General features: G+C 42.0%; 7 protein-coding genes, 1 long non-coding RNA gene and 1 other non-coding gene across 13 annotated transcripts; 7 read left to right on the top strand and 2 right to left on the bottom strand.

Moving 5' to 3' along the window:
- The first annotated feature begins 34 nt into the window (after positions 1–34).
- On the top strand, positions 35–1,429 carry LOC126325802 (CCR4-NOT transcription complex subunit 9-like). Its single transcript, XM_049995284.1, has 4 exons — positions 35–411; positions 532–638; positions 710–1,023; positions 1,080–1,429. The coding sequence occupies exons 1-4, from the start codon at positions 102–104 to the stop codon at positions 1,201–1,203; spliced, it is 855 nt and encodes a 284-aa protein (XP_049851241.1). The 5' UTR covers positions 35–101; the 3' UTR covers positions 1,204–1,429.
- LOC126325801 (histone RNA hairpin-binding protein-like) lies at positions 1,425–3,377 on the top strand. Its single transcript, XM_049995283.1, has 3 exons — positions 1,425–1,580; positions 1,663–1,728; positions 1,853–3,377. The coding sequence occupies exons 1-3, from the start codon at positions 1,512–1,514 to the stop codon at positions 2,690–2,692; spliced, it is 975 nt and encodes a 324-aa protein (XP_049851240.1). The 5' UTR covers positions 1,425–1,511; the 3' UTR covers positions 2,693–3,377.
- Positions 3,378–5,032: 1,655 nt separating this feature from the next.
- Positions 5,033–5,104, bottom strand: Trnad-guc (transfer RNA aspartic acid (anticodon GUC)). The gene has a single exon. It is a non-coding gene; the product is annotated as a tRNA-Asp (tRNA).
- A 256-nt stretch (positions 5,105–5,360) lies between these two features.
- LOC126325821 (probable UDP-N-acetylglucosamine pyrophosphorylase) lies at positions 5,361–7,181 on the top strand. 2 transcript variants are annotated; one of them, XM_049995303.1, is made up of 4 exons: positions 5,361–5,445; positions 5,525–5,579; positions 5,737–5,922; positions 5,990–7,181. In XM_049995303.1, exon 4 carries the CDS (start codon positions 6,057–6,059, stop codon positions 7,014–7,016), a length of 960 nt encoding a protein of 319 aa, XP_049851260.1. In that variant the 5' UTR covers positions 5,361–5,445; positions 5,525–5,579; positions 5,737–5,922; positions 5,990–6,056; the 3' UTR covers positions 7,017–7,181. The 2 variants fall into 2 exon arrangements, with proteins under 2 accessions (XP_049851260.1, XP_049851261.1); XM_049995304.1 differs by having other exon boundaries at positions 5,737–5,892; positions 5,955–7,181.
- Positions 7,182–7,547: 366 nt separating this feature from the next.
- LOC126325820 (uncharacterized) lies at positions 7,548–11,939 on the top strand. 2 transcript variants are annotated; one of them, XM_049995302.1, is made up of 4 exons: positions 7,548–7,662; positions 7,848–7,887; positions 7,995–8,080; positions 8,414–11,939. In XM_049995302.1, the coding sequence occupies exons 3-4, from the start codon at positions 7,996–7,998 to the stop codon at positions 11,890–11,892; spliced, it is 3,564 nt and encodes a 1,187-aa protein (XP_049851259.1). In that variant the 5' UTR covers positions 7,548–7,662; positions 7,848–7,887; position 7,995; the 3' UTR covers positions 11,893–11,939. The 2 variants fall into 2 exon arrangements, with proteins under 2 accessions (XP_049851259.1, XP_049851258.1); XM_049995301.1 differs by lacking the exons at positions 7,548–7,662; positions 7,848–7,887 and having other exon boundaries at positions 7,985–8,080.
- Positions 11,940–12,844: 905 nt separating this feature from the next.
- On the top strand, positions 12,845–14,462 carry LOC126325823 (lipoate-protein ligase A-like). The gene is made up of 2 exons (XM_049995308.1): positions 12,845–12,944; positions 13,036–14,462. The coding sequence occupies exons 1-2, from the start codon at positions 12,846–12,848 to the stop codon at positions 14,035–14,037; spliced, it is 1,101 nt and encodes a 366-aa protein (XP_049851265.1). The 5' UTR covers position 12,845; the 3' UTR covers positions 14,038–14,462.
- On the top strand, positions 14,432–18,331 carry LOC126325822 (uncharacterized). Of its 2 annotated transcripts, XM_049995306.1 has the most exons (6): positions 14,610–14,726; positions 15,055–15,136; positions 15,359–15,461; positions 15,654–15,673; positions 15,829–15,863; positions 15,977–18,330. In XM_049995306.1, exons 3-6 carry the CDS (start codon positions 15,401–15,403, stop codon positions 17,226–17,228), a joined length of 1,368 nt encoding a protein of 455 aa, XP_049851263.1. In that variant the 5' UTR covers positions 14,610–14,726; positions 15,055–15,136; positions 15,359–15,400; the 3' UTR covers positions 17,229–18,330. The 2 variants fall into 2 exon arrangements, with proteins under 2 accessions (XP_049851264.1, XP_049851263.1); XM_049995307.1 differs by lacking the exon at positions 15,055–15,136 and having other exon boundaries at positions 14,432–14,726; positions 15,977–18,331.
- A 186-nt stretch (positions 18,332–18,517) lies between these two features.
- Positions 18,518–21,788, top strand: LOC126325842 (histidine--tRNA ligase-like). 2 transcript variants are annotated; one of them, XM_049995335.1, is made up of 7 exons: positions 18,518–18,550; positions 18,619–18,728; positions 18,793–18,827; positions 18,878–19,581; positions 19,635–21,398; positions 21,469–21,607; positions 21,675–21,788. In XM_049995335.1, exons 4-5 carry the CDS (start codon positions 19,141–19,143, stop codon positions 20,547–20,549), a joined length of 1,356 nt encoding a protein of 451 aa, XP_049851292.1. In that variant the 5' UTR covers positions 18,518–18,550; positions 18,619–18,728; positions 18,793–18,827; positions 18,878–19,140; the 3' UTR covers positions 20,550–21,398; positions 21,469–21,607; positions 21,675–21,788. The 2 variants fall into 2 exon arrangements, with proteins under 2 accessions (XP_049851292.1, XP_049851291.1); XM_049995334.1 differs by lacking the exon at positions 18,518–18,550 and having other exon boundaries at positions 18,563–18,728; positions 19,635–21,170; positions 21,251–21,398.
- On the bottom strand, positions 21,593–22,063 carry LOC126325843 (uncharacterized). The gene is made up of 3 exons (XR_007560398.1): positions 21,974–22,063; positions 21,782–21,880; positions 21,593–21,648 (listed from the first exon to the last, which is right to left on the bottom strand). It is a non-coding gene; the product is annotated as an uncharacterized LOC126325843 (long non-coding RNA).
- Positions 22,064–22,124: the final 61 nt, after the last annotated feature.

Consider the following 22,124-nt stretch of genomic DNA (forward strand, 5'->3'; position numbering starts at 1 on the left):
ATTCATCAGTGTATTTGCGAATTTATCTAGCTAACATTCCTTTTGTATCACCCTTCCTTTCATTTCTTCAAAGATTTTTCTTTTGAACGGTTCAGTCTCATATGAGTTTCTGTCCGGACGAAGGTCGCATATATCAACTCGTGTATGAACTCTCTCTTCCAGAGAAACGAGCTACCGCCATGCAAGAACTTTGCAAAATTCGTGATCTTCCACCAGTCTCTGAGATATTGGCACCTATCATGTGGAACAGCTTCGGTACTATTGCATCCCTACTTCAAGAAATTATTTGTGTATACCCAACTCTTACTTCCTTAAGATTGGCCAAATATCGAACTGGAAGAGTTTGCAACGCGGTCTCGCTTTTACAGGTTATCGCACAGCATAGTCATACACGTGTTCCTTTTTTTCAAGGTACAGGACCTGGTGCGACCTTTTTTTGGTGGCATTTCACTGCAATTCTATTTAGCACCTAAAAATCACCTCAACTTTCCAACGAGTTAATGCTTTTTTTTCCCATCATTTGGTGTCTAGCCAATATTTTGATGTTTTTGTATCCCCTTCTTAATACTACATTCAAACATAGATCGTTTGAGTACATGCGTCTGACCAGTTTGGGCGTCATCGGTGCTGTTGTGAAGGTATATCAATTCTTGTACTAGAAAAATTATTTTTTGGCACCTACACTAACGTTTAATATTGTCCTAATTAGGGAGATGAATCAGAAGTGATCAATTTTTTACTTTCTACCGAACTCATTCCATTATGCCTTCGCATCATGGAGAATGGCAGTGATTTGTCAAAGACATTGGCTACTTTTATTGTTGAAAAAATCTTAGTTGACGAAAATGGATTAAACTATGTGTGTGCAACATCGCTACGTTTTCGCTCGGTTGAAGCTGTGCTTGCGAATATGATCCTCCAGATTCAACAACCAAGGCAGTACCCTGCAGACGGAACAGACCAAAGGCCGAGGCTGTTGAAACACATTATCAGGTGCTATTTGCGTTTAACAGATAAAAATTCGTATGTTTGTTTTTATAGACCATGACAGGACTGGCTCTATGCTAACTTTTTTTTAGCATTCGTGAAGAGCTTAAAAAATGCCTGCCGTCGGCCTTTATCGATGGATCACTTATTCCATTAATCAAGGATGACGCCTCGACCACAAAAAATTTGAGCAGACTGGTTGAACTTTTGTCATAGTGCCATTTATAGTATCAACAAGCATCGATAGGAAGGAGAATTCGTTTTTGTAGTATAATATTGGAGGTCAAAGCACCACCACGAGAAAAGTGGTAAATGTGATACAGTTAGGCCCATCACAAACGGCTATATATATTATAATGCAACTCAATTTTGTGCATAGTTTTAACTGTTACAACGGAATCGTTAAATTAATTAATTATATAAAAAGCGTTAGTTGTCTGTTTATATTTGTACGAGTCGCTTGCACGATTTTCTATTTAATCGTTGGTTAGACTCAGTTTGGTTTTTATGGGCTGGTACATGCCATGGGAGAACTAGTTGTGAATTTTAAAAATGCTTTTGAATTACCTGTCTTGTTGCAAAATGAACCTAAGGTACACACTATTGATTCTGCTTGGGCTAAAAAAAATTATATATTCAACTAGAACACGATTTGACATATACCCAATCCTTTAGAATGAGCGTTCAGCTTCAAGAAAAAAATACTTCCTATCTCGGGATTTCCTTTTCAGTTTTTCCCACGTACGTGCATGAATCCGAGATTTAATTATCGGCAAAATCTATCTGAATTTTATTAAAATCAGACTAGCGTTCTCTGTGAGCTCGACCCAATTATCAGTTCTCCTCCTAACTTGATTTTTTGAAGTTGACCTTAAAATCTGATAAGCTGAAAAGGTTGGCAGCATATATTGTGGCTACAGATCGCGTAGCTACCATGCGTGGGGGATTAAAAGCATACATATATCCAGAGCCATATGCTCCAAGGTGGAGGGTTACAAAGCCTTGCCCATTGAAGCCGATATCTGTATCGCTACAAAATGATAAGACAAAGTGTAAAAGAGAACCTTTGACTCATTTAGATAACAACAGCAATCGGAATTCGTTTTTAGCCAATTATGAAGTCATGCCAAGCCTAATCAACATCAATGCAAAAGGCATATTGGCATCTCTTAGTGAGAAAGAAAATTTTATTCGAGCATGCGTGACCAATCGTCTAAAGCCAAAGGAAATAGTTTTGAAACGAACAGTAAGCAATCATTCTTCGAAAGTTGCTGACTGTGACGTTCCGAAGTCCAAACTTGATCATCCTAAAACCGCTGTATGTTCAAGCAAAAAAGAGATGACAGACACAAATTTATACACTGTATCGGATACCTCAGAGCTGGAGACATCTTCCAGAATTTCCGAGCAGTCTGAAGCGCGAGAAAAATACAAGGTTCGATGTATTCCTAATGGAAGTAATAATGGTTCGACTGCACCGCAGGTTTCTAGCAAAGAAAATCGTCTACTTCAACGCGAGAAGCAAATCAGATATGGCTACAACACTGAAGGCTACAAAATTTATATATCTAAGGTTCCAAAGTCCCAGCGCACTCACGATATGCCCCGTACTCCCAATAAGTATCAGCCATGCAGTAAAAGAAGTTGGGATGGACAAATTCGGAAATGGAGAAGAGATCTCCACAAATGGGATGCATTACTTTGATTATAGAGGGCATAACACACACATAGCGTATACGTTCGCCAATTTCGACAGCACACGTTTCTTCATTAGGTGAAGAAATGGATTGTTAATTATAAAACATGTAAATACATTAGAATGCTGACATTTTTCTTACTGAGAAACTTTTTCACCTTTTTACGTTTCCATCTTTTTTAAGGTACTTGTATCTACAAGACTGGGTTGACAGCTTACCTAGTTCAAACTTTTTTTCTGAAAGAAGAAGCAGAAATTCTAACTTACTGTCACTCGGTATAGATATGGCAGGTGTTTGGTGGATTGTTTCTTGACAGTACACAAAATTTGTTATCCATTTTTCAAATTTACAAAATTTAACACAAATAACATGTCTTTCGTTGCTGTTATGCACCTTTTTTAAGCAGCGTGTCTTGATTGTATCATCTTGAAGTGCTCGTTAGTCTTTGTTTCTTCGTATTTTTTTTTCTGGATTGCGCGTAGTGAATGAATGATGACAAAATGATTTGAAGTTGCTGTTAACCAAATTCAGGTTGAATATGCACATTGTTCTGAATAACTGAAATGGTTATTTATCGAAGGATTTTGATTTGTTCAGGTGATTTACCACTCTCTCCATGAAAGGGCTTCAAAGTAGAATCCCGTCGTGAAATTATGTTGATTCTGTTTTGTATTTATAATATTCTTTTATAGAATTAAATTTTCGGTACGTAGTCACATCGAGAAACTTCGGTTTTTCGTTTGCGTCGACAAGTACCAGCATTTCGGTATCGGTTGACCTGTAATCTTGGAGCGTGATAACCAATTTTTGTATGATCAAATCATTTTTGATTTTTCTTCCTATGACTCTGCAAAAACCTTTGCCATATAGGCCACTAACGTAGAAAACGTTTCGTAAAACTTCTACATCACAGCCAGTAGGCCCCTTAATAAGACCGCTATCTATTATGATAGACTTTTGATCTGGAAGTTTGAAGGGACCAATGTAATGCTCAATTTTTGCCCGATTTTTTTGGAACACAGCTTGAAGAGAAATCCACAAAGCCTTTTGATCTTTATTTAAGTTGTTCACTAGCATCATGATTGAAAGTCCCGCCAAGGTTGTAATTGTGGTCGTGACAAATAGAGCTGTTTCCAAGCCGAGTCCACCAACTAAGCCTACAAAGACGACAGTACCCAGTGCAGGATATCGATATTTACCCCACCAAATCAGCTCAAAGATATTTGCCGACCTCCCTTCAATCCTTGCCGGATTTCTATTAAAGCGATTCTTCTTAGTGGAAGAGGTGGAATAAAAATGTCTTTTTGTCACCCTCAATAGTTCAGTCGAGCGATGACTTTTAAAACCAAATACCGGTGATCTCAAATATCCGTCATATCGTTTCAAGAAGTGAAGATTTCTTGTTTGCTTCTGGCACACACTGTATCTTGGGGTGAGAGCGAGTGGCAAAGGCAGCTGTCTCCATATCAGTGCTTTCTTTGCAAAGTTGCCGGATTTCACATTTTGTTTTTGCCAAATATTTCTACCGAGGCACGATGAAAGCTTTACTATCCCCGAGAACATAGAATATTTTGAAAAACAAAAACGTTTGATTTACCCACAATTCGTGAAATTTTTTTTTAATTTCGTGTCCATACCGCTGATAACAAAAATACTTCTGTACATGTCTGAATTTATTTTTCCTCTCTTCGCTTTATACTTTGGCCAATAGTAAAAATCCTATGGTGTGCATATACATAAGTTTGAATTGAAATGCTATACTTCTTCTAACTCAACCTGAACTTAGACGTCGACGTCTTCTCCTATCACCTCCTCTGCGGAGAAAATTCAAAGTATACTAAGCATTGGCCAATTGGTTCAGTTTGAATGGAAACTAGGAATCACTACTAAGTCCAATCAGTGTTCTAAAATCCAGATGCCTTTTGTGACGGTTCGCTTAAAGACACTCGATGCCAACCAATCACTGTCTTCCTATGTATTCGAAATGGGCTTTTCAGAATTTCAGGTTCGTTTTTTCTTGAATTTTTTTTCTGCATTTTCTTTGATGTTCATCCACCTAATACTTTTTGACGCTTCTAGAGCTTTTCTGAGCAAATGCACACTATGGCCGATCAAATGAATTCATTTTCTGGCTGATTTTTTCAGACTGATTAAAAACTTAAAATTTTGTATATAAAAAGATAAGGCGTACTTCTGAATTAATACGATGCTTTCGTCAAAAGGAGAGTTCTGTTATTTTCGTAAAAAGTTTCTGGAGTGCAGCTTTCAACAAAAGTTCCTTATCGAGAGTAATACAATAAACTTAGAGTCATATATAAACTTTTTCCTGCAAAAAAGGAAAAAAATAACTCCTCGACCGGGTGTCGAACCCGGGTCTCTCGCGTGACAGGCGAAAATACTTACCGCTATACTATCGAGGATGTGATATATATATATAATTTTTTTATAAATTATATTCTATTTTATGTGCATAGACAAAACATACGACCAAGACCATATAATAAATTCGCGACATGGCTTACCTTGACTCTTTACTGCCTTATTGACACAGTCTAGGAAATGCTCGGCTCTATGCTTATTTTATTTTTTTTGTGATCAAATACAAATTTTAAAGTTTAATTCGATTATTAATTTTGCGATATTTTTGATGAAAGGGGTTGACATTCTGTCTAAATGGACAGAATGCAATCAAGGTCACATTTTCCAATTTTTTAATGAGTTAACACCCACTGAAAGATCAATGTTGATTCAACAGGCTTCTGTACGCTTTGATTTTACGCTTTTTCTCGTCATTTTTGACCTGTTTGCTAGAATTATCTAATCATATGTTATACCTTCAGAGCATCGATCCAAAGCTCGTTAATCAGGTTTATACCGAAGCGTGTCAAAAAAACAGTACGATATACTTTTCCAATTGTTTTGTCAATTATTTGTGTCTTTTGCATGTTTCATCATTGATATTTATTATTCGTGCTTATCAGACTTTTTACCTGCACAAATCTGAATGCCTTTGTCTCATGAAAGTTCGTACTAATTAATTTTTGATCTATAGACAAATCCTCTCAATGTCTGATTCAGATTGCACCATTTCGTGATGTTGTAGACTTAGACCAAGTCAGCCATGATGAAAAAGCACATTGGGAAGATATTGGCTATAATTTGATCGCTGAGGGAAGAGTGGCCGCCTTACTCATGGCTGGAGGTCAAGGTACTCGCTTGAATTTTGACCATCCCAAAGGTACATATGACATTGGCTTACCTTCCAAGAAGTCTCTATTTGAACTTCAGGCTGATAGAATATGGAGACTTCAAAAACTTGCTGCTGAAAGAGTAAAAAATCCCAAATTATCCTGCGTCATTCCCTGGTATATTATGACAAGTTCTGCAACTGAATGCAGTACAAAGCAGTTTTTTGAGTTACACAATTATTTTGGACTGGACAAGAAAAACATCTTTTTTTTTAATCAGGGCTATTTTCCTTGTTGTTTTGAAGATGGACGAGTAATGATGCAAAGTAAATACCAGATTGCATGTGCGCCTAATGGAAACGGTGGTCTTTGGGAGGCTTTAGAGCCATCAGGTGTTTTACAAGATATGGAACGGCGTAAAATTCGAGTTGTCTCAAGTTATTGTGTAGACAATGTACTGGCGAAAGTCGCAGATCCTATTTTTGCTGGATTTTTAGAAGACAAACAATGTGACGTGTCTTGTAAAGTTATAGAGAAGAAACCTGAAGAACGCGTAGGCGTTTTCTGCCTGCTCAACAATAGCCCTGCTGTCATTGAATACTCTGAGATAGATCAGTTTGATATGAAACCAGGATTGCTGAAAGATGTATCAAACACAAAACAATCTATAAATTCGTTATTTAATATTGCCCATATTGTACTGAATAATTTTAGCTTTGATTTCGTTCAGCGCATGTCCAAGATTCATCAAAGATGTCCATCTCAGTTTCATCTGGCAAAGAAATGCATCCCCCATATTGATTCAAATGGTAAGTTGGTTGCAGACAAGATGGGACTGAAGTTCGAACGTTTTGTGTTTGATGTTTTTCCCTTGGCCAACAAATTGTGTGCTCTAAAAGTTCGACGGAATGAGGAATTTTCACCTCTTAAAAACAGCGTAGAATATTCTTTCGATAATTCAATCACTTGCCGTCTTCACTTGAGCCAGTTATGCAAGGAATACATTAAACGTGCTGGGGGGAGATTCGAAACTGAAGACCCTAATGCATTGTGCGAAATATCACCAAGGGTTACCTATAGTGGAGAAGGTTTAGAACAACTGGTTTCTGGCAAAACCATCGAACTTCCATGCTATATTCATTGAAAACGAGTATAGCAACTCTTTTGATACCACTCGTAAATAAGCTATAATGTGTGTGGTCCATGAATCAGGTAGCGCTGAACCACTCTCTACAAGTACAATCCATCCAACCCGAGGTTTATTGTCAACATAATTTTGTTGCAGATTTTTGTCATTTTTTTTCTCTATTTTATTATAAATGTCGTCAATATTTGCATATAGTTTATACGATAGATGTCTAAACCTGATGTAATGCCTTTTCATACAGTCATTTTTTGACTCATATATGGTAACCACTTTTTACATTGGGGAGATGGTTGTGCCTCTATCATTCATTTTTATGCTTGCTTGTAGATGTTCAATTTATTTTGTTCGTCTATTTGAGAATTACAGGCAGCCTCTTATGATGCTCTTATGACGGTATTGGTCGATGCGAGGCCCCTTCGCACCATTTTAATGCGTCAATTACTGCCTCAATGATAATTGTGGATTTTCGTTTCGGCTGTCGCCGTTTCTTTTATCCGCTGATTCAATTTGTTGCGTAAGAACAGGTTCATTGCTTTTTTAAATCAAGAATCTAGAACGACGTTTTTCAATTTGTCTCTGCTTTTGAGAATTTTCTTAAACCAGGCACTAAGACCAAGAACCAGAGGACGTTCAAATAGAACTGGTACGCGTTCTCTCTTTACGTATCTGAAGAACGTTGCATTCAACAGTGTAAGCAATTAGGCCTTTGAAGCTGCACTTTAAATCAGCGGTTTTTACAGCCAGGAGTAGATTTGAAAACACATAATACAAGAAATAGTTGAGATATAGAAGACCGTGCATAAACTGACGTTTTAGTTTTCTTTTCAGAAATCGTTTTCAATTAACTGGGGGAGGTATCATCGAAAATGTATGCGTTTTTAAAAAAAATTGTCATGTTCATTTTTTTGAATGTCATCTTACATTCTCAGTGGGCTTTGTTAATGTGGTACTTATTGTAGATACCCGTCTGTACAGAATGTCGTCTGGTACAATAAATTTTTTTTTATACGAGGCAGCCCGCGAGGCAGACATTGATCGTCTGATGGCATTGCTGTTGGATGGTACGTGCATTTGATGCGTATCGTACTCTGTTTTTAGAATTGGGTGCTTCTCTTTCACAAGTGCAGTTTTTTGCCTATCTTCTCGGCGATTCTTCTATCTTTTGGGGGTTTGATCTGAGGAAGAGGTAGAGAGGATCGTAGAGAGTCTGACAGGGGCTTATTTTTATGTTGGAGGAGGTAATTTTTAGAACAGTAGACTCGCAAAGGTTTTACATTGTACACGCGATGTTCTTTTGCTCGCGCTGTAGGGGGTGCACCATCGGTCATGCAGATGGTGTTTTCTTTTTGCGAATTTGTCTGTTGTCCGGTTTTTCACCAGCATTTTTTTTGTAGATATTAACATCCGTGTTCCGTCTTTTAAGAGCAGCCAGCAAAAAACACCTCTTTTGGCTGCCGCTTGTAACGGGCACTTCGAGGTTGTGAAGATTCTTGTGGAATATGACAGAGAATGTTTATCGGACAGTACTATACAAGGTTTAAACGCTTTGCATTTAGCTTGTAATGCAAGCGGCAGTCCAGAGCTCGTTCGTTACTTGGTGGAGCAAGGAATCGACGTGAATAGTGTCTCTAAGGATTCTTATAGGCCCATTCATTATGCCACGTTGTTCGATCGTTTTGACCTTGTTCAGCTTTTGAAGGAGTTGGGCGCTGACATTCATGCGCTCACAGACTTGAACAAGAACATCGTATCTATTTCCGCGGAAACAAGGGGTATTGAGATATTGGAGTGGGCGTTAGATCAAGGCGTGAATCCGAACGTTCTCGACACAGACGGACTTGCGCCTATTCACCGCGTGGCTAGAAATGGCTTTTTGGACAGCGCGGCGGTTTTACTTCGAAGCAAGAATGTCGACGTCAACGCCGTTAATCACCCTGGTTATACGGCGATCGAGGAGGCAGATCGACGAAACATGTCAGCGCTCGCTTTTTACTTGTGGGATCACGGATACGACACGTTTTCCCTCAAGAACTTGCCCGGTTTCGGTCCAGTTTCTTGGCACAGACCCAGGATTTTGAATATCCCGCCTCAGCGGTATCACGCTGCGTCTGTGGCGGTTGGAAGCAAGGTGTACCTACTCGGCGGTCAAGGATATAGCGATAACTACGTTAATCATGACATTGAAAACATGGGTGGAGGAGAGCGGATGGAATTATGTGATTTTTACGAAATAGATCTAGAAAAGGTGGAATTTACGTCAATGATTCCGCCTGGATGCGTAATTGAGAAGCCCAATATCACGCTGAATCCGAACCGATGTGGCTCATCTTTGATCATTCACGAGGACTTGCTGACGGTTTCAACGCGGGCCGACGTTCGCCATAGCATACCGAATGCCGTGATTGCCACGAAGCCTTTTTTTCGTCAGTACGACAAAGCTGGGTACTTTGAAATCGAGATTATCAGCATGGGTGTTGAGCGAACGGTGACGATGGGCTTGGTTGACTCGCGATTTCCTGTCGAGGAGGAAAATCCTGGATGGATAGCCGATTCATATGGGTATCATGGCGACGATGGGATGTGCTTTCATAACCATGGTTCCGGGAAGCCGTGGGGGGAGTGTTTTAACCCTGGCGATGTGATTGGTTGTGGGATTAACTTTAGCTCAGAGGAAGTCTGGTTTTGCCGGAATGGTAAGTTTTTAGGAGTTGCTTACCTTTACCCACAGAAAAGTTGTTATTGGGCGGTGGCAGCGACTAGCGGATCAAACGCTTCGTTTAGGTTCAACTTTGGCGCATCTCCGTTCAAGTTTAATTTTATTGTGCCTACTCTGGAGTGGAAGAAATTGAAGTTCGACAACAGTCAGAATCTCAGGAATCCGTGCCCGAATTTGTTTCGGCTGCCTTCGTCTCGGGAGCTGGTGATGGTTCGACATTCAGAATACGGTCTTTCGACGGACAGAATCGTTGCTATTGATCCGGAGCAGTGCGCGACGCGTTTTATAACTTACACAGGTCCGCTAAGGATTTTGAATTATTCACAGATTTTTCAGCACAAGCATTACATTTGCGTTTTTTCCGGTTTGACAGCACCGCATCACGACGAGACTGTCTTCCTGACGCGGTGCGAGCTTTACTTGTTGGACATGCATTCGTGGCATTCGTATGATCTATTCAACCAGGATTTTCCGCCTGGCGAGTCCCCTAGTCCGGACGCGTCGGAGGTGGACGAGCTGACCGAGAGGGGTGGTTTGGAGACTGAGACCGAGCAGAATCTGGAGGCGAAGAAGAGGCGGAGGGACTTTGTGCTGATGACGATTGGGAAGGAGATGCCGTACTCCTCTTTGGCGTCGGTTGGCGATTATGTCTGCTTTTTGAATTATCATCGCGGTCGTTGGCGGTTGTTTAAGGTAAATTTTCACACTTGGGAGTACGAATTGACCTATTTGCGCGGGAATTGTTCGTTTTTCAGACAGCCGTCCATCAACGTGGTGGGGAAGAACATCATTTGCCTTGGGGGTTGGGATCGGTACAAGCAACTCAGCGAGATTATTGTGGTGGACACTGAAGCCAATTTGATCTACAAACCTCACATGGTTGGTCAGAACTTTTACCGGTCAAGAAATGAGCACTGTACCACCTATGTCGAGACAAGATCCAATAAGTTTGCCTTGGACTGCGTGAATTACCAACAGGTTCTTGGTGGCTCTGTTTTAAGGCACTATAAATCGCCCCCATCGCTTTCAGATTCGTCGGATCTGGATTCTCAGTCTTCCCGCTCCATCTTCTTTGACTTGGAACACTATGAACTACTTCCGTTTGCCGATGAAGTGGAGCGTCCGGAAAGTCGTCCACCTTATCGGTGGCTGGTCTCAACTACGGGATGGAACGGACTGAATATGTTGTTTGACTTCGATGTCGCTGCTTTGGACAATCAAGACCCGAACGCTATTTCGTTTGAGCTCGTGTCGTTACTTTCCGATGTCCAGCTGGAAGTTGTCGATCCCGAAGAGCCCTCTTCTTCCGAAACTATTCACGCCCATCGCATCATTCTTTGGTGTCGGTCTTCCTACTTCAGAGAGTACTTCTCCTCTCAACTCAACCAGGCCAGATCACATGAGCCCTGCAATTCAGTCATTCGCATTTGTGAGAATTGCTTACACTTCCATAGCCTTATATCTTATCTCTACACCGATCAAATCGACATTCTACCTCTGTTTTCTACGTATCGGCGGTTCATATCGCTCGTGAGCCGATATGCCCCCGAACACGTCACTCGTCTCGTTTCCAAATATTTGCTATCCCGTGAGTCTCAACCCAGCATCATGAGTTTTCAGCTGCTTACCGCGTTCGACAACGACCTGTTCGCTGACATCTACTTCCTAGTTGAAGGACGACGCATCCCCGCGCACAAGTTCATCCTCTGCCTCCGTTCTTCCTTCTTCTCCGCCCTCTGCACAGGAGGAATGAAAGAATCCTACCAAACCACGATCACGCTCCCAAATGTCAGCCTCCCATCCTTCCTCTTTATTCTCCAGTACATCTACACCGGGCAAACCAACTATGAGTCCTTCGCTGATCACATCATCGACGCCTTTGTCCTCGCCTTCCAATATGACATTCGCCCACTGAAAGAGCAACTAGAGTCCGACTTTGTACAGAGCATTCGCCTGCAAAACGTCGTCAATTTGCTCATCTTAGCCGACCAACAATCCGCGTTCGTCCTCAGACAAGGCTGTATCCGCTACATCTTCTATCATCTGGACGACTTCCTCCACCTCCCAGAATACTCAGAATCAAAGGAAGCCATATTGCACATCCTAAAGCGCCACGGACATGAAACCTTCAACAAACTCGTTCAATCCGGACTTTAGTTCGATTCAGTCTCTCAATAAAAAACCACTTTTTTTAATTTGTCTCACTCTCTCTCTGTTATTTGCTCGCACATGCCCCCCGTTGTCGCCCTCCCCCTCCTCTTCTTGACGCGCTTCCTCAATTGGCAGCCCAGATTCTCGATACCTCTCTACCAATTTCTCTTGAGCTTCGTTCATGATCCGCACGACCCCTATGATGTCTTTCACGCTCTGTTTTTCGGAAAGAACTAACAGTTAACGTCTCTCCTCCTCCCCCCTTTGCCCCCTCACGTTTCAAACCTCTAAAACCTACCAGGCAAATTTCCTTCAGCGCCTTCGATATCTCCAAATTCATTCTCGGTTCCATGCAAAGACACACCTCAAACTATAACTGGTGCCGCTTTTTGAATCAGTATTTTTGACACTTTTTCGCGTTTTTTTGTAACTTAAAAGTTCGCAGCACTTGGGACAGAGGCGCCTCGAACCCCGAAGCGAGCTCTGCGTTGTTCGAGTTCCAGGCGCTCGTGCGCCGCGCGGAGGAAAAAAGCCAGCTCCGAAAACGTCCGCATCTTTAGTCAACGAGCGCGCGAAAAGCGTCGCCATGGGCCCCTTTTTGGATCAAAAACCCCGATCGGCTCGCGTCGGGTTGCTGTTATACGTAACGTTGGAACGGCTGCCCGCGATAGCGTCAAAGGACGTTCTTTTGCCAGTACGTGACAGACTGCGCAAAAAATGCAAAAAACTCTTTCCGCTTCCTATGCAGAGAGCTGTATATTAAAAGCCCCACACTGAAAAAACTATCCATTTAGAACCACGCAGTTACGACGAGTCATCCTTTGCCTATTCGATTTTTTGTCAGAGCGTCGGACGCCCGCGGCTCGCACTGGGTCGAATGATGATTGTGTTCTGCTCTGAAATTACCGAAGGGCTATTTTGTGCGAGAATTTTTAGCAAACTTCGGCGCCCTTGAGTAAATGCCACTGTCCTACTTCAACCGCACGCTTCGATTACTCGATGCTCCTCGCAAGACGAGACGGTACAGCGAAGGCCAATCCTCATCAGGAGGAGTTGCCGTACGTGTCAACCAAAAACTTCTGAATACGCCATGAGGTCGAAATCTTGGCCTTTTTTTTTGATTTGTGTTTTATTAATTGCATTATACAGACCCGGGTGATTGTGTCGACGGCAACGGAGCCCTATTGGAATTTGGCATTCGAAGAATATTTGTATCACGAGAGAAGGAAGTATGAAGACGATTCAAAATGGATTTACTTATGGCGCAATAAGCCTAGTGTGATCATTGGACGCAATCAAAATCCTTGGCAAGAATGCAACGTTCCTTTTATCGAGAAGAATGGAATCAATCTCGTTCGTCGTCAGAGCGGTGGAGGGACCGTTTATCATGATTTGGGTAATACCTGTGTTACCGTTCTTTCAGCTAAACACGAGCCGCATCTAAACGTTGCATTTACGTGCCGTGCTGTTCAATCAGCTTTTGGCATACAGGCTTATCCCGGTCCTCGAAATGACATTTACCTCGATGGCTGCAAAGTGTCCGGGTCTGCATTTCGCGTGTCTTCCATTGCTTCCTATCATCACTATACTTTGCTCGTCAACACCGATCTGTCCACGCTGAAATCTGCCCTTCTTCCTATTCATCGTCCGTTTGAAACCAAGGCGATATCTAGCGTCCGAGCGCCTACGAAAAACCTCGGCGAATGTTCGACGAAGGCGATAACGCACGAAATTTTATGCGATGTACTAGAAAAACATTTCAAATTGGCTTTCCCTGGCGATTGCTGGGTCGTTCGCGAGGAGTACCATTTAGAGAGAATCCAGTCCATTCACTTCGTGGCTAAGACCTATGAAGAATTCAAAAGCTGGGAGCACATCTACGGAAAAACACCCCCGTTTCATTTGAGCTTTCAAGGCAGTTTGGGATCTAAACTTTGCATTATTGACATTTATGTGAACAACGGAATGATCAAGGAATTCTCGGTTTCGCACCCTACCCTGACGGATGAATCCAAGAGGGCGCTTCGAAATTCAGTGATAGGACTTCGCTACGAATGGGCAGACTTCAATTCGTGCTTGAAACGTGAGGGGTTTGTAATTCATGAAAATTCAGAAACAAAAAATTTGAGCAATAAAAATGTAACGCGTTGACTACCCATACGCAGCAAACAAGCTACTTCTCCTGGTCTCGTGGAGCAAGCTTGGTCGTCTCACTTTATGAAGGGTGGATTTTCAGCGTGGCGATCCGCAGTTCGAAGACACGAATGATATTCGCTTTATTTTAAAGTGGCTCATAATCTAAAAAAACAGGTTCATGGATAGCGCTCACCCTCTATCTGCCAGGAGCTCTGCCCGTACCGACAACTTGCTGTAATTCGATCATATCACACCCAGGAGCTACAGAAGTTGTTTATGGAATAAAAAGATAAGCCTCTCACTTTTCATCTCGCGAGGGGGATCACGTGAATTCACAGGTGATCATGCCGATTGACTCTATCCCATATATGTCTAGCCACCAACTGTTTTCTGGGTACTTTGAAAAAGCAAAAGTTGTACCAGTAAATTTACCCTCACTGGACCTTATTAGATAAATATCAACAGTTGCACCTGATCCTTTTTTTAGTTCATTCTCAGTTCTTTTTTTCTAATAACTTTTACATTTCGCTCTATTCGCGCTTATTTACCTAGATTTTGCAATTGGCCGCATTTTCTTGCATAGAGAAAAGTAACTCCCAGTAAAGCTTGACCTTTCGTTAGATAAACCCGACTTTACAACACTTTGAAACCTTTTCAGCCTTTAAACAAGAGGCCTTGTACCCAAATAAAAAAAATACAGAAACGTACGTATTCACGAATTGCTCATAGCCGTTTTTGTTATACTCAGAAGTGAAAAAATAAAACGCAGCTACTCATACCTGCACCTGTCCAGAACTGAAGGACCACACACACCCAATTGATTTGATCCACGTTCACCAATCTGTTGTTGAATAAATCGGTAGTTGCTGTATTGCGAAATGCCTCACTACTGATGGGCACTTGAATTTTTAAAAATACATAAAAAAAAATGACTCTTTGCACAACCGTCATTTTCCTTTCTGTAACTCTGAAATCATGTTATTTATTTTGTCATTAAATTTTAAATTACTCACTCTTGTCTTCTGTCTTGAGTATGCGTGTTTAAAATTTTGACTACCGTAAAGCGTTGGCTATTTCCCTGTAGAATCTTCAACGTTTTACCATCATCTGACATGCACGTTTCCTTAGCTGTCAAACACAGGTCTTGTACCAATGTTGTTTCGCGCATTCACAAGTAATCGTTTCGTTTACAAAAATGACCAAAATATTGTCATAACTGTTTTATGGACACAATACAATTTTAGAACGTGAATGCTATTTTTAGAATTGGTTCATCGCGTTTATTGTAGAGCCTTTTGAACAAACTCTAATTCGTGTTGTTTGCCCTCCTTTTTAGAACTAAAGCTAGAATATAGTATAAACGTCTGTACTGTAAATCATGATCCAGCAAATGATTAATTTGGAAACCTTATCAGAGTATTTCCATCTACCAATTACTGGTACGTTTTTTTTACCTTGAAATAATTCCAGTTTTGACAGAGTCTGAACTGCTTTGTCGCTTCAGAATACATTTTTCTCAACATTTTGTTGAATATCGGTGTTTTTACTATACCAATTCATTCTTTACTACGTTTAAATACCTTCATAAATTGTTAACTCTCAATTTCGCCTTTTTCCATTTAAATTTACAGAAGTTGCTAGAAAAATTGGTGTACGCTACTTTTTTAGTGTTGCACGCTGAATGTTCATTGTCCAACGAGCGTGCAGCTTTTATTTTTGCATTGAAAGGTTTAATCCACCAAGAGGATGTCTATGGTATCCTGGAAACTGACGGATGTGGTTATTTTTTCGTGATATAAATCGAAGGTCTGTGCAACTGTACTAAAGAAAATATGTCGGAAGTATGTTTTTCTACAATGTTCTGAAATAAATTGATGAACAGCGAGCACAAGCATGAGGAGCAAGTGCTTTAGTCTTTTAATGGCTTTTTCTAACTTGATTTTTTGTTCTGTAGGAATGGCATCCCAAGATGGCCTCATCGCAAAATTAAAAGCTTAGATAAGATGATATCGACTTTGGAATCGATGCACATGAAGTCTCCGGCACAGAGAGAGCGTATTGAAAAGGAAATTGCAGTTTTGCGCAGCAACAAAGATTATTTAATGAAAAATCCCAGTGTTATTACTCAAAATTCTAATTTAAAAAGAAAGCGTTACAGTGACCCATTGAAGCAGACAAGCTCTTTTGATCTAAATGAGCCTGGATCGCCAGACAAAAGCTATTCCTACGACCAAGATCAGAGTCAAAATTCAGTTGTTTTAGACAAATCTACAAGCGAGCACAACGCTTCGTTTAAGTCAGGAGTTGAACCCCTATATTTGAATCTATCGAATATACCTCTGTCTGCTTCAAACGACAGATATGGTATATACCGAGTTTCCCGCATATCTGGTTTGAAGAGAGCCAAAGTCAGGGAGCGCAGTAATAGTTTTTGTGAACAGCAGCAAAAAGCAAAAAGGCTGAAAGTGACAGATAAATCAAAGGCGGCAGGTCCAGATATCACAGCAAGTACATTGTATCAAGCGCATTCCTACCCATTTAATGGCTTCACGTTTCCATTGCCATGCCAAAATGTTTATAATTCCGATATGACCCCTTCAGAGGCTCAACAACAGCTTCTGGTTGGATTCCCCAGACATATGAATTATTTGTTGCAGCCAGCATACATTTCCAACTACTCTATCAACAATTCGTCTGTCTCTACACAATACATGTCTTTACACATGCTACCTATCGATGAGAGCTTGTCTGAAAATGAGTTTTTAATATCATCTTTTCCGAACAAAAACCTGTCACAGGATGCATTCTACTCATCATCTGTCGAGGCATGTTCATCTAATTCATCTAGCCCCTCAGAATCTCTTCCTGATTCAAAAGAAACACCAATTGATCAGCCGGCTTCCTCCGCTGTTGCTGACGAGGGCACGATGTCGTTGATGCAGTTGGCCATGGCTGTAGAAAGTGACCTTGAAACGCTTTCACCTTGTGACAAAAATTCTGAAGAGCGCTCTGAGAACAAATGCTCACTCTCATCCATCGAAGAAAGTTCGGTTTCTGAAGGATACATTCCAAAAGTTACTGTCATTCCTGGTGTTGACACAATTCTTATTAGCAGCGACTACTTCAAGCAATCGTCCTGTGCTCTCTCAAGGCCTCCTTGCTCACTATCAGTAAGTAAGATACAAGATCCTGCGCTGGTTGCATAGACGCGCTTTCAGATGTCTCTTTTTTTTGACTGCAGGCTATATATTATTGCAACAACACATGAATTAGATACACTTTTGTCAATGTATCGTACGCTACATACTTCGCGCTCTAGACATGTCATGCGTTTAGCATCCCCTACATTAGATGCACCGGATAAACTGTTCTATATCATTCTTCACGTCTCACAGATTTAAATTTTCCAATAAAATAGGGAAGACCAACTTGTTAGGTGTTAGACAGTTTGAATCTCAGACGATTATAACTATTCTGTTTCCTAAAGTTGTTTTTGTTGGTCTAGAATCCTCTAGATATTCAATCTAGGGTCTCATTATGCGAAGCTTAAGTCCAGTTGGTAGACATATCCTGCGAGGGGGCAAGTTGGACAGATTTTATAGCTCATTTTGTGCTACATATGATATGGTCCTTTTCTCAAATTTTTGAATTGTGGTCTCATCATGTTGATTATTGGTGGCTCAATGAAACACAAGTTTTGAACCGAGCACAACCACTGCGACCAGCAAGAGTCTGCTGGATAACAGGGCAATTGCATTGCCTTGAAATTTGAGCAGAGAGAGTATAATATAACGTATTATTTGAACAATATCTTGTTTTTTTTTGAGGTTATTGATAGGTTCCATCTCAGAAGATGTTTATCAGAGAAGGAGCGCATATTGCTTTTTGCCAATCGGTTGAGAACAGTTGTGTGAATCGAGAGAGGGCCTTCGCGTATGTACACGAAGGGGGGGTTCCTAGATAGGGTGCAGTTCATACACTGTATCGACCGCGATCTATTGGCAATAGCAAACGGCAGTTCTAGGTTCTATTTGAATGTGTTTGCTAAACATTTTTCGGATGGGTTTGCCTGCTCATCGGTCTTTTTCCATTCAATCAGACCTTTCCAGAATTCGCGAGCTCTGTAATACTTTCTTTTGTCCTTTCTGATAATCGCCACGATATCTTCTGGCAGAATGGTTTGACGATTAGGAGATGAAAGTTCATTGGCCTTTAAGGCAAGTTCCTTGATGAAGATGATTGTCAATTCCTTGACCAAGGCTTTGCTTTCTTCCAGGGGTTTTGGATCGTCGCCAAACCCATACATGATGTATCCGATTTCTACGATTAAAAAAGGTGGTCAGTGTGAAAAAATACAGCAAGCGTGTATAGGAGGAAGTGTATACGAACGGTCATCGAATTTTGAGCTGATGCGTATATTCTCATCACCCATATTTTCATTAATAGAAGTGAGTAACAGAAATAATTAAAGAAAATAATATTTTTGTTTTAAAAAGAGAATATATTTTACCCTGTTCCATGCACGATGGTACATATTTTTTTTCTTTTTAGTCTTTCCTGCCTAGCGAACTTAGTTTGTTGCGATCGGTTTCCAAGTCTGCATTGTTTAACTTCGAGAGTCTGCTCGTTGTTATCGTCCTGTTTATTTGCACCGCGACGTATTTGAGGGCACGGTGGGCATCCATTTACACTTCTAACAGCACTGGGTACGTCTTTTTTTTTGAGCGCTTTGTGCTGGTTTGTGCACCTAACGGCATATCCGGTTTCAAGATTTCTCAAAGTACTATGGAAGGCGTCTAGAATTGGTATGTAAAACTTTTTTTTTTTTAGCTGAATTTTGACTTTTTGTTGGAAGGCGAGAGAAAATCTCCTTATGTGGCTGTGTTCTGCATAGTGCTATGTTTCTACAAGTTATTTTCCTAGTTTCTGTATGCGGTTTGGCATGGACGCGCCGCGGGGAAGGTGCGACCGTGGCTTGGAAGTTAAACGTGGGGATTGGGGTTTTGTTAGGAGAGAATCGCGTGAAAAACGTTTTGTAGAAAAAATAAAAAGCGAATTTTTTGCAATTTTTTTTTGGGTGGCTTTGGTGAGTTTTGCGCGTTGGAGTATGATAGGCAGATGAAGCGGGGTATATGTAGGTTAGTGATTTCAGGAGGGTTCGCAAGCCGCACATGGGTTGGGAGACGGGCATATGCAACGTCTGCATTGAAACCGGTTCGGGGGATGCACGATGTAGTTGGCCTTGAAATGCAAAAAAGGGATCACGTATTACGAATAGCGAATGCGTTGGCGGCCTCTTATGGGTTTCAGCCCATTTCGACGCCGATTGTTGAGTTGGAGGCGGTATTTGCTAGGACTCTCGGCGAGGACAGTGATGTGATTAGCAAAGAGATGTATACGTTTGAAGATCGGACAGGCAACAAATTGGTGCTGAGACCAGAATTTACTGCTAGTGTGGCAAGGTGTCTTATTAACAAGCATTACAGCATTCCAAAAAAAGTGTTTTATTTTGGTCCGGCGTTTCGCTACGAAAGGCCACAGAAGGGGAGGAGACGCCAAGTACGTTTTTTGTTTTTTATTTTTTTTTTCTTGGTTCGAATCTTATTTTTTAGTTTCACCAATTTGGAATTGAGCAATTTGGGACCGAGCATTTTTTGTCGGATGTCCACGCCATGGAGATGGCGGTATTACTCGTGGAGAAGCTTCGAATCGAGAATACCATGTTGGAAGTTAACTCTCTGGGGGACAAGGAGACGCGCATGAGTTACCGCCGAGCGCTGGAAATCTACTTTTCCAAGTACGATAAAGTGCTATCCAGTACAAGCGTCGAGAGGTTGAGGCGCGGCAGCGTCTTGCGCATTTTAGATTCGAAAGAGGAGGAGGATCAAGTTTTAGTCGCCAACGCGCCGGAAGTCACGGATTACATGACAAAAGCTTCCAAGGAGCGACTTGATCGAGTGCTTGAAGGTCTCACTGCGATTGGCGTTCGATATCGTTTGAACCCTAGGTTGGTGCGTGGCCTGGATTACTATAACGATACATGTTTTGAGCTGGTGGATTCATCGTCTGGCTTGGCGTTGATCGCTGGCGGCCGATACGACGCTTTGGTTAAACAGATGGGTGGGAGGCCAACGCCTGGGGTTGGCTGGGCAGCAGGAATCGAGCGGCTGATCGATTGTGTGTCCGATTCCCTGTTGAAAGTGGCGAGAAGGCCGATAGGCGTGGTTGCAGTCAGCGAGGCGTCTGAAGAAGTGTTGGATCTCATTCGTCGAAAATCGCTTTCTCTTGCTCAAGAACTAAGGAAACTAGGAGTCCCGGTTGTTGTAGATTGTATGAAATCGGTAGCGAAGCAGTTTCGCGCGGCATCAAAAGAAAGCTGTAAATGGGTAATAGTCGTTGGCGCTCGAGAGGTTGAAAGAGAGGTTATTTTATTAAAAGACATGGATTCCGGAGAAGAGAGATTGACTGAATTCGAGAACGTGATGGCTCTAGTTCGAGATCAGAACGCGGCATCAAAAAATTTTTGATAATTTTTATGGAATGCGCGACTTGGTTATCGACGGTTTTCCAATGTTCTTGAACCAGCCGTAATAGGCCATTGCGAAGACAGTGAATGCCTGTGCGGCGACGCAGCCTACCTGGAACCTCGGTGAAGGTGAGCACGCGCGCCTCATTCGAAGATCGCCCAACGCGTAGGTGCGTACCTCATGTTCTTATATAGATCGGCTCGACTGCTGAGCGACTTCGAAATTCCATAAACCAAAAAACCAATACTGACAGCCATGCCTAACGTGAAAATTTTTTTTTTTTTCCTTCAGTCAACGACAGAAAATCAGTTCAAAAAGGGCCGTCTCTTCGGCGCACCTGCCGGAATCAACGGTTCCGCGGTAACCCATTTCCAAAACTTATTCTCTATCATGACCAACTTCGTATTTTCTTTGTCAAAAACGATTTGGCTTAATTTTGAGGACGAGGGGTGGAGCAGAATCGGCTCGTAAGGCTGGCCGTCAATTCCATGTTTGGACTTTTGGATGTCATCCATGCAGCGAAGAAGCGAAAATAATTATTTTTCGTCAAGTATTTTTTTTTTTCCCCTTCAGCCTTCAACCACCTCTATATGCCCTCGCTCAGCTTGTTCCGAGCAAAAAGTACTTGCCCTTTGCGCATCGTCTCAGCACAGTTCGAACCATCGCTGACACCCTCCCCCCACCCCGTCCGCGCGACGAAGACAGTCGGCGGAAGAGCGCCCCCAAGAATGCGCCACTCTACCAACTCTTGGAGGAAATGCAAATTTGCTCTGACAGCAAAACCCCCCAGCAGCCGAATCAGACGTCCGCGACCAATGACAGGCAAAATCCACAAATCGCGCCCTACTTGTACGTAAGCGCGTTTGGCACGCCTCTTCTCGCGGACAGGCGCGACCTTACAAAGTCCCCCCCTTTTTAGAACAAAAATGCCGATGAAGGCGAAAAAGCGCAAACCGCTGGCAAAGCGCAAGAAGCAACTCAGGCGAAGCGCGGAAGAAACGGCTATGAATTTCGCGTCTCAACTCGAAGCGAAGATCGTCAAATCCAAAGAGAAAAAGGTGCGGCTTTATATATATATACACACACACGCGATTTCGGCCTTTTTGTTGACCAAAATTTCATCAGCTACGTCGCGACAAATGGAAGGATCCATATTGAACATCCGTGCTCCCTGGCGCATGGGTCGAGCGAGCCGCATTTTGAGGACGGTTATCGGAGAGAAATAAACGTACCTGGGCACCGCGGATCTCTCATCTCAGGTCATCTTTTTTGAAGGACCGCAGAATTGGTTCTGGGTATCTTTCTTGGTGAATGGCCCATTTTTTGTCCAGCTGCGACGCGCGCGTGGCCATTCATCGAATAAGAGAGAGGGCGTTGAGTTTTTTGGTGCTAAAGTGTGGTACATTGCGGTCGCCCGTGCGCACCTGTCCCCTTTTGCAATCGAACATGGCTCTTCTCCATTGCGCGCACATGGCGTCGAGGTTTGGCGATTTCAGACATTCGTGAAACCCGTAGTCCTCGATGCACTCACTTTGTTGAATGCACAGAATTAGTTGGGTGCGAATGTCATTGCAC

This window comes from Schistocerca gregaria, unplaced genomic scaffold (assembly GCF_023897955.1).
Source record: "Schistocerca gregaria isolate iqSchGreg1 unplaced genomic scaffold, iqSchGreg1.2 ptg000946l, whole genome shotgun sequence".
Taxonomy (NCBI): domain Eukaryota; kingdom Metazoa; phylum Arthropoda; class Insecta; order Orthoptera; family Acrididae; genus Schistocerca; species Schistocerca gregaria.

Bases quoted from the DNA above. Each gene is read 5' to 3' on its own strand.
- LOC126325802 (XM_049995284.1), top strand. From the start codon at position 102: ATGAGTTTCTGTCCGGACGAAGGTCGCATATATCAACTCGTGTATGAA. The intron at 639-709 runs GTATATCAATTC...TGTCCTAATTAG, and splicing joins TCATCGGTGCTGTTGTGAAG to GGAGATGAATCAGAAGTGAT. The intron at 1,024-1,079 runs GTATGTTTGTTT...ACTTTTTTTTAG, and splicing joins CGTTTAACAGATAAAAATTC to CATTCGTGAAGAGCTTAAAA.
- LOC126325801 (XM_049995283.1), top strand. From the start codon at position 1,512: ATGGGAGAACTAGTTGTGAATTTTAAAAATGCTTTTGAATTACCTGTC. The intron at 1,581-1,662 runs GTACACACTATT...CCAATCCTTTAG, and splicing joins TGTTGCAAAATGAACCTAAG to AATGAGCGTTCAGCTTCAAG. The intron at 1,729-1,852 runs GTACGTGCATGA...GATTTTTTGAAG, and splicing joins TCCTTTTCAGTTTTTCCCAC to TTGACCTTAAAATCTGATAA.
- LOC126325821 (XM_049995303.1), top strand. From the start codon at position 6,057: ATGACAAGTTCTGCAACTGAATGCAGTACAAAGCAGTTTTTTGAGTTA.
- LOC126325820 (XM_049995302.1), top strand. From the start codon at position 7,996: ATGTCGTCTGGTACAATAAATTTTTTTTTATACGAGGCAGCCCGCGAG. The intron at 8,081-8,413 runs GTACGTGCATTT...TTTTTTTTGTAG, and splicing joins GATGGCATTGCTGTTGGATG to ATATTAACATCCGTGTTCCG.
- LOC126325823 (XM_049995308.1), top strand. From the start codon at position 12,846: ATGCCACTGTCCTACTTCAACCGCACGCTTCGATTACTCGATGCTCCT. The intron at 12,945-13,035 runs GTACGTGTCAAC...TGCATTATACAG, and splicing joins CCTCATCAGGAGGAGTTGCC to ACCCGGGTGATTGTGTCGAC.
- LOC126325822 (XM_049995307.1), top strand. From the start codon at position 15,401: ATGATCCAGCAAATGATTAATTTGGAAACCTTATCAGAGTATTTCCAT. The intron at 15,462-15,653 runs GTACGTTTTTTT...TTAAATTTACAG, and splicing joins TTTCCATCTACCAATTACTG to AAGTTGCTAGAAAAATTGGT. The intron at 15,864-15,976 runs GTATGTTTTTCT...TTTGTTCTGTAG, and splicing joins CTAAAGAAAATATGTCGGAA to GAATGGCATCCCAAGATGGC.
- LOC126325842 (XM_049995335.1), top strand. From the start codon at position 19,141: ATGAAGCGGGGTATATGTAGGTTAGTGATTTCAGGAGGGTTCGCAAGC. The intron at 19,582-19,634 runs GTACGTTTTTTG...CTTATTTTTTAG, and splicing joins AGAAGGGGAGGAGACGCCAA to TTTCACCAATTTGGAATTGA.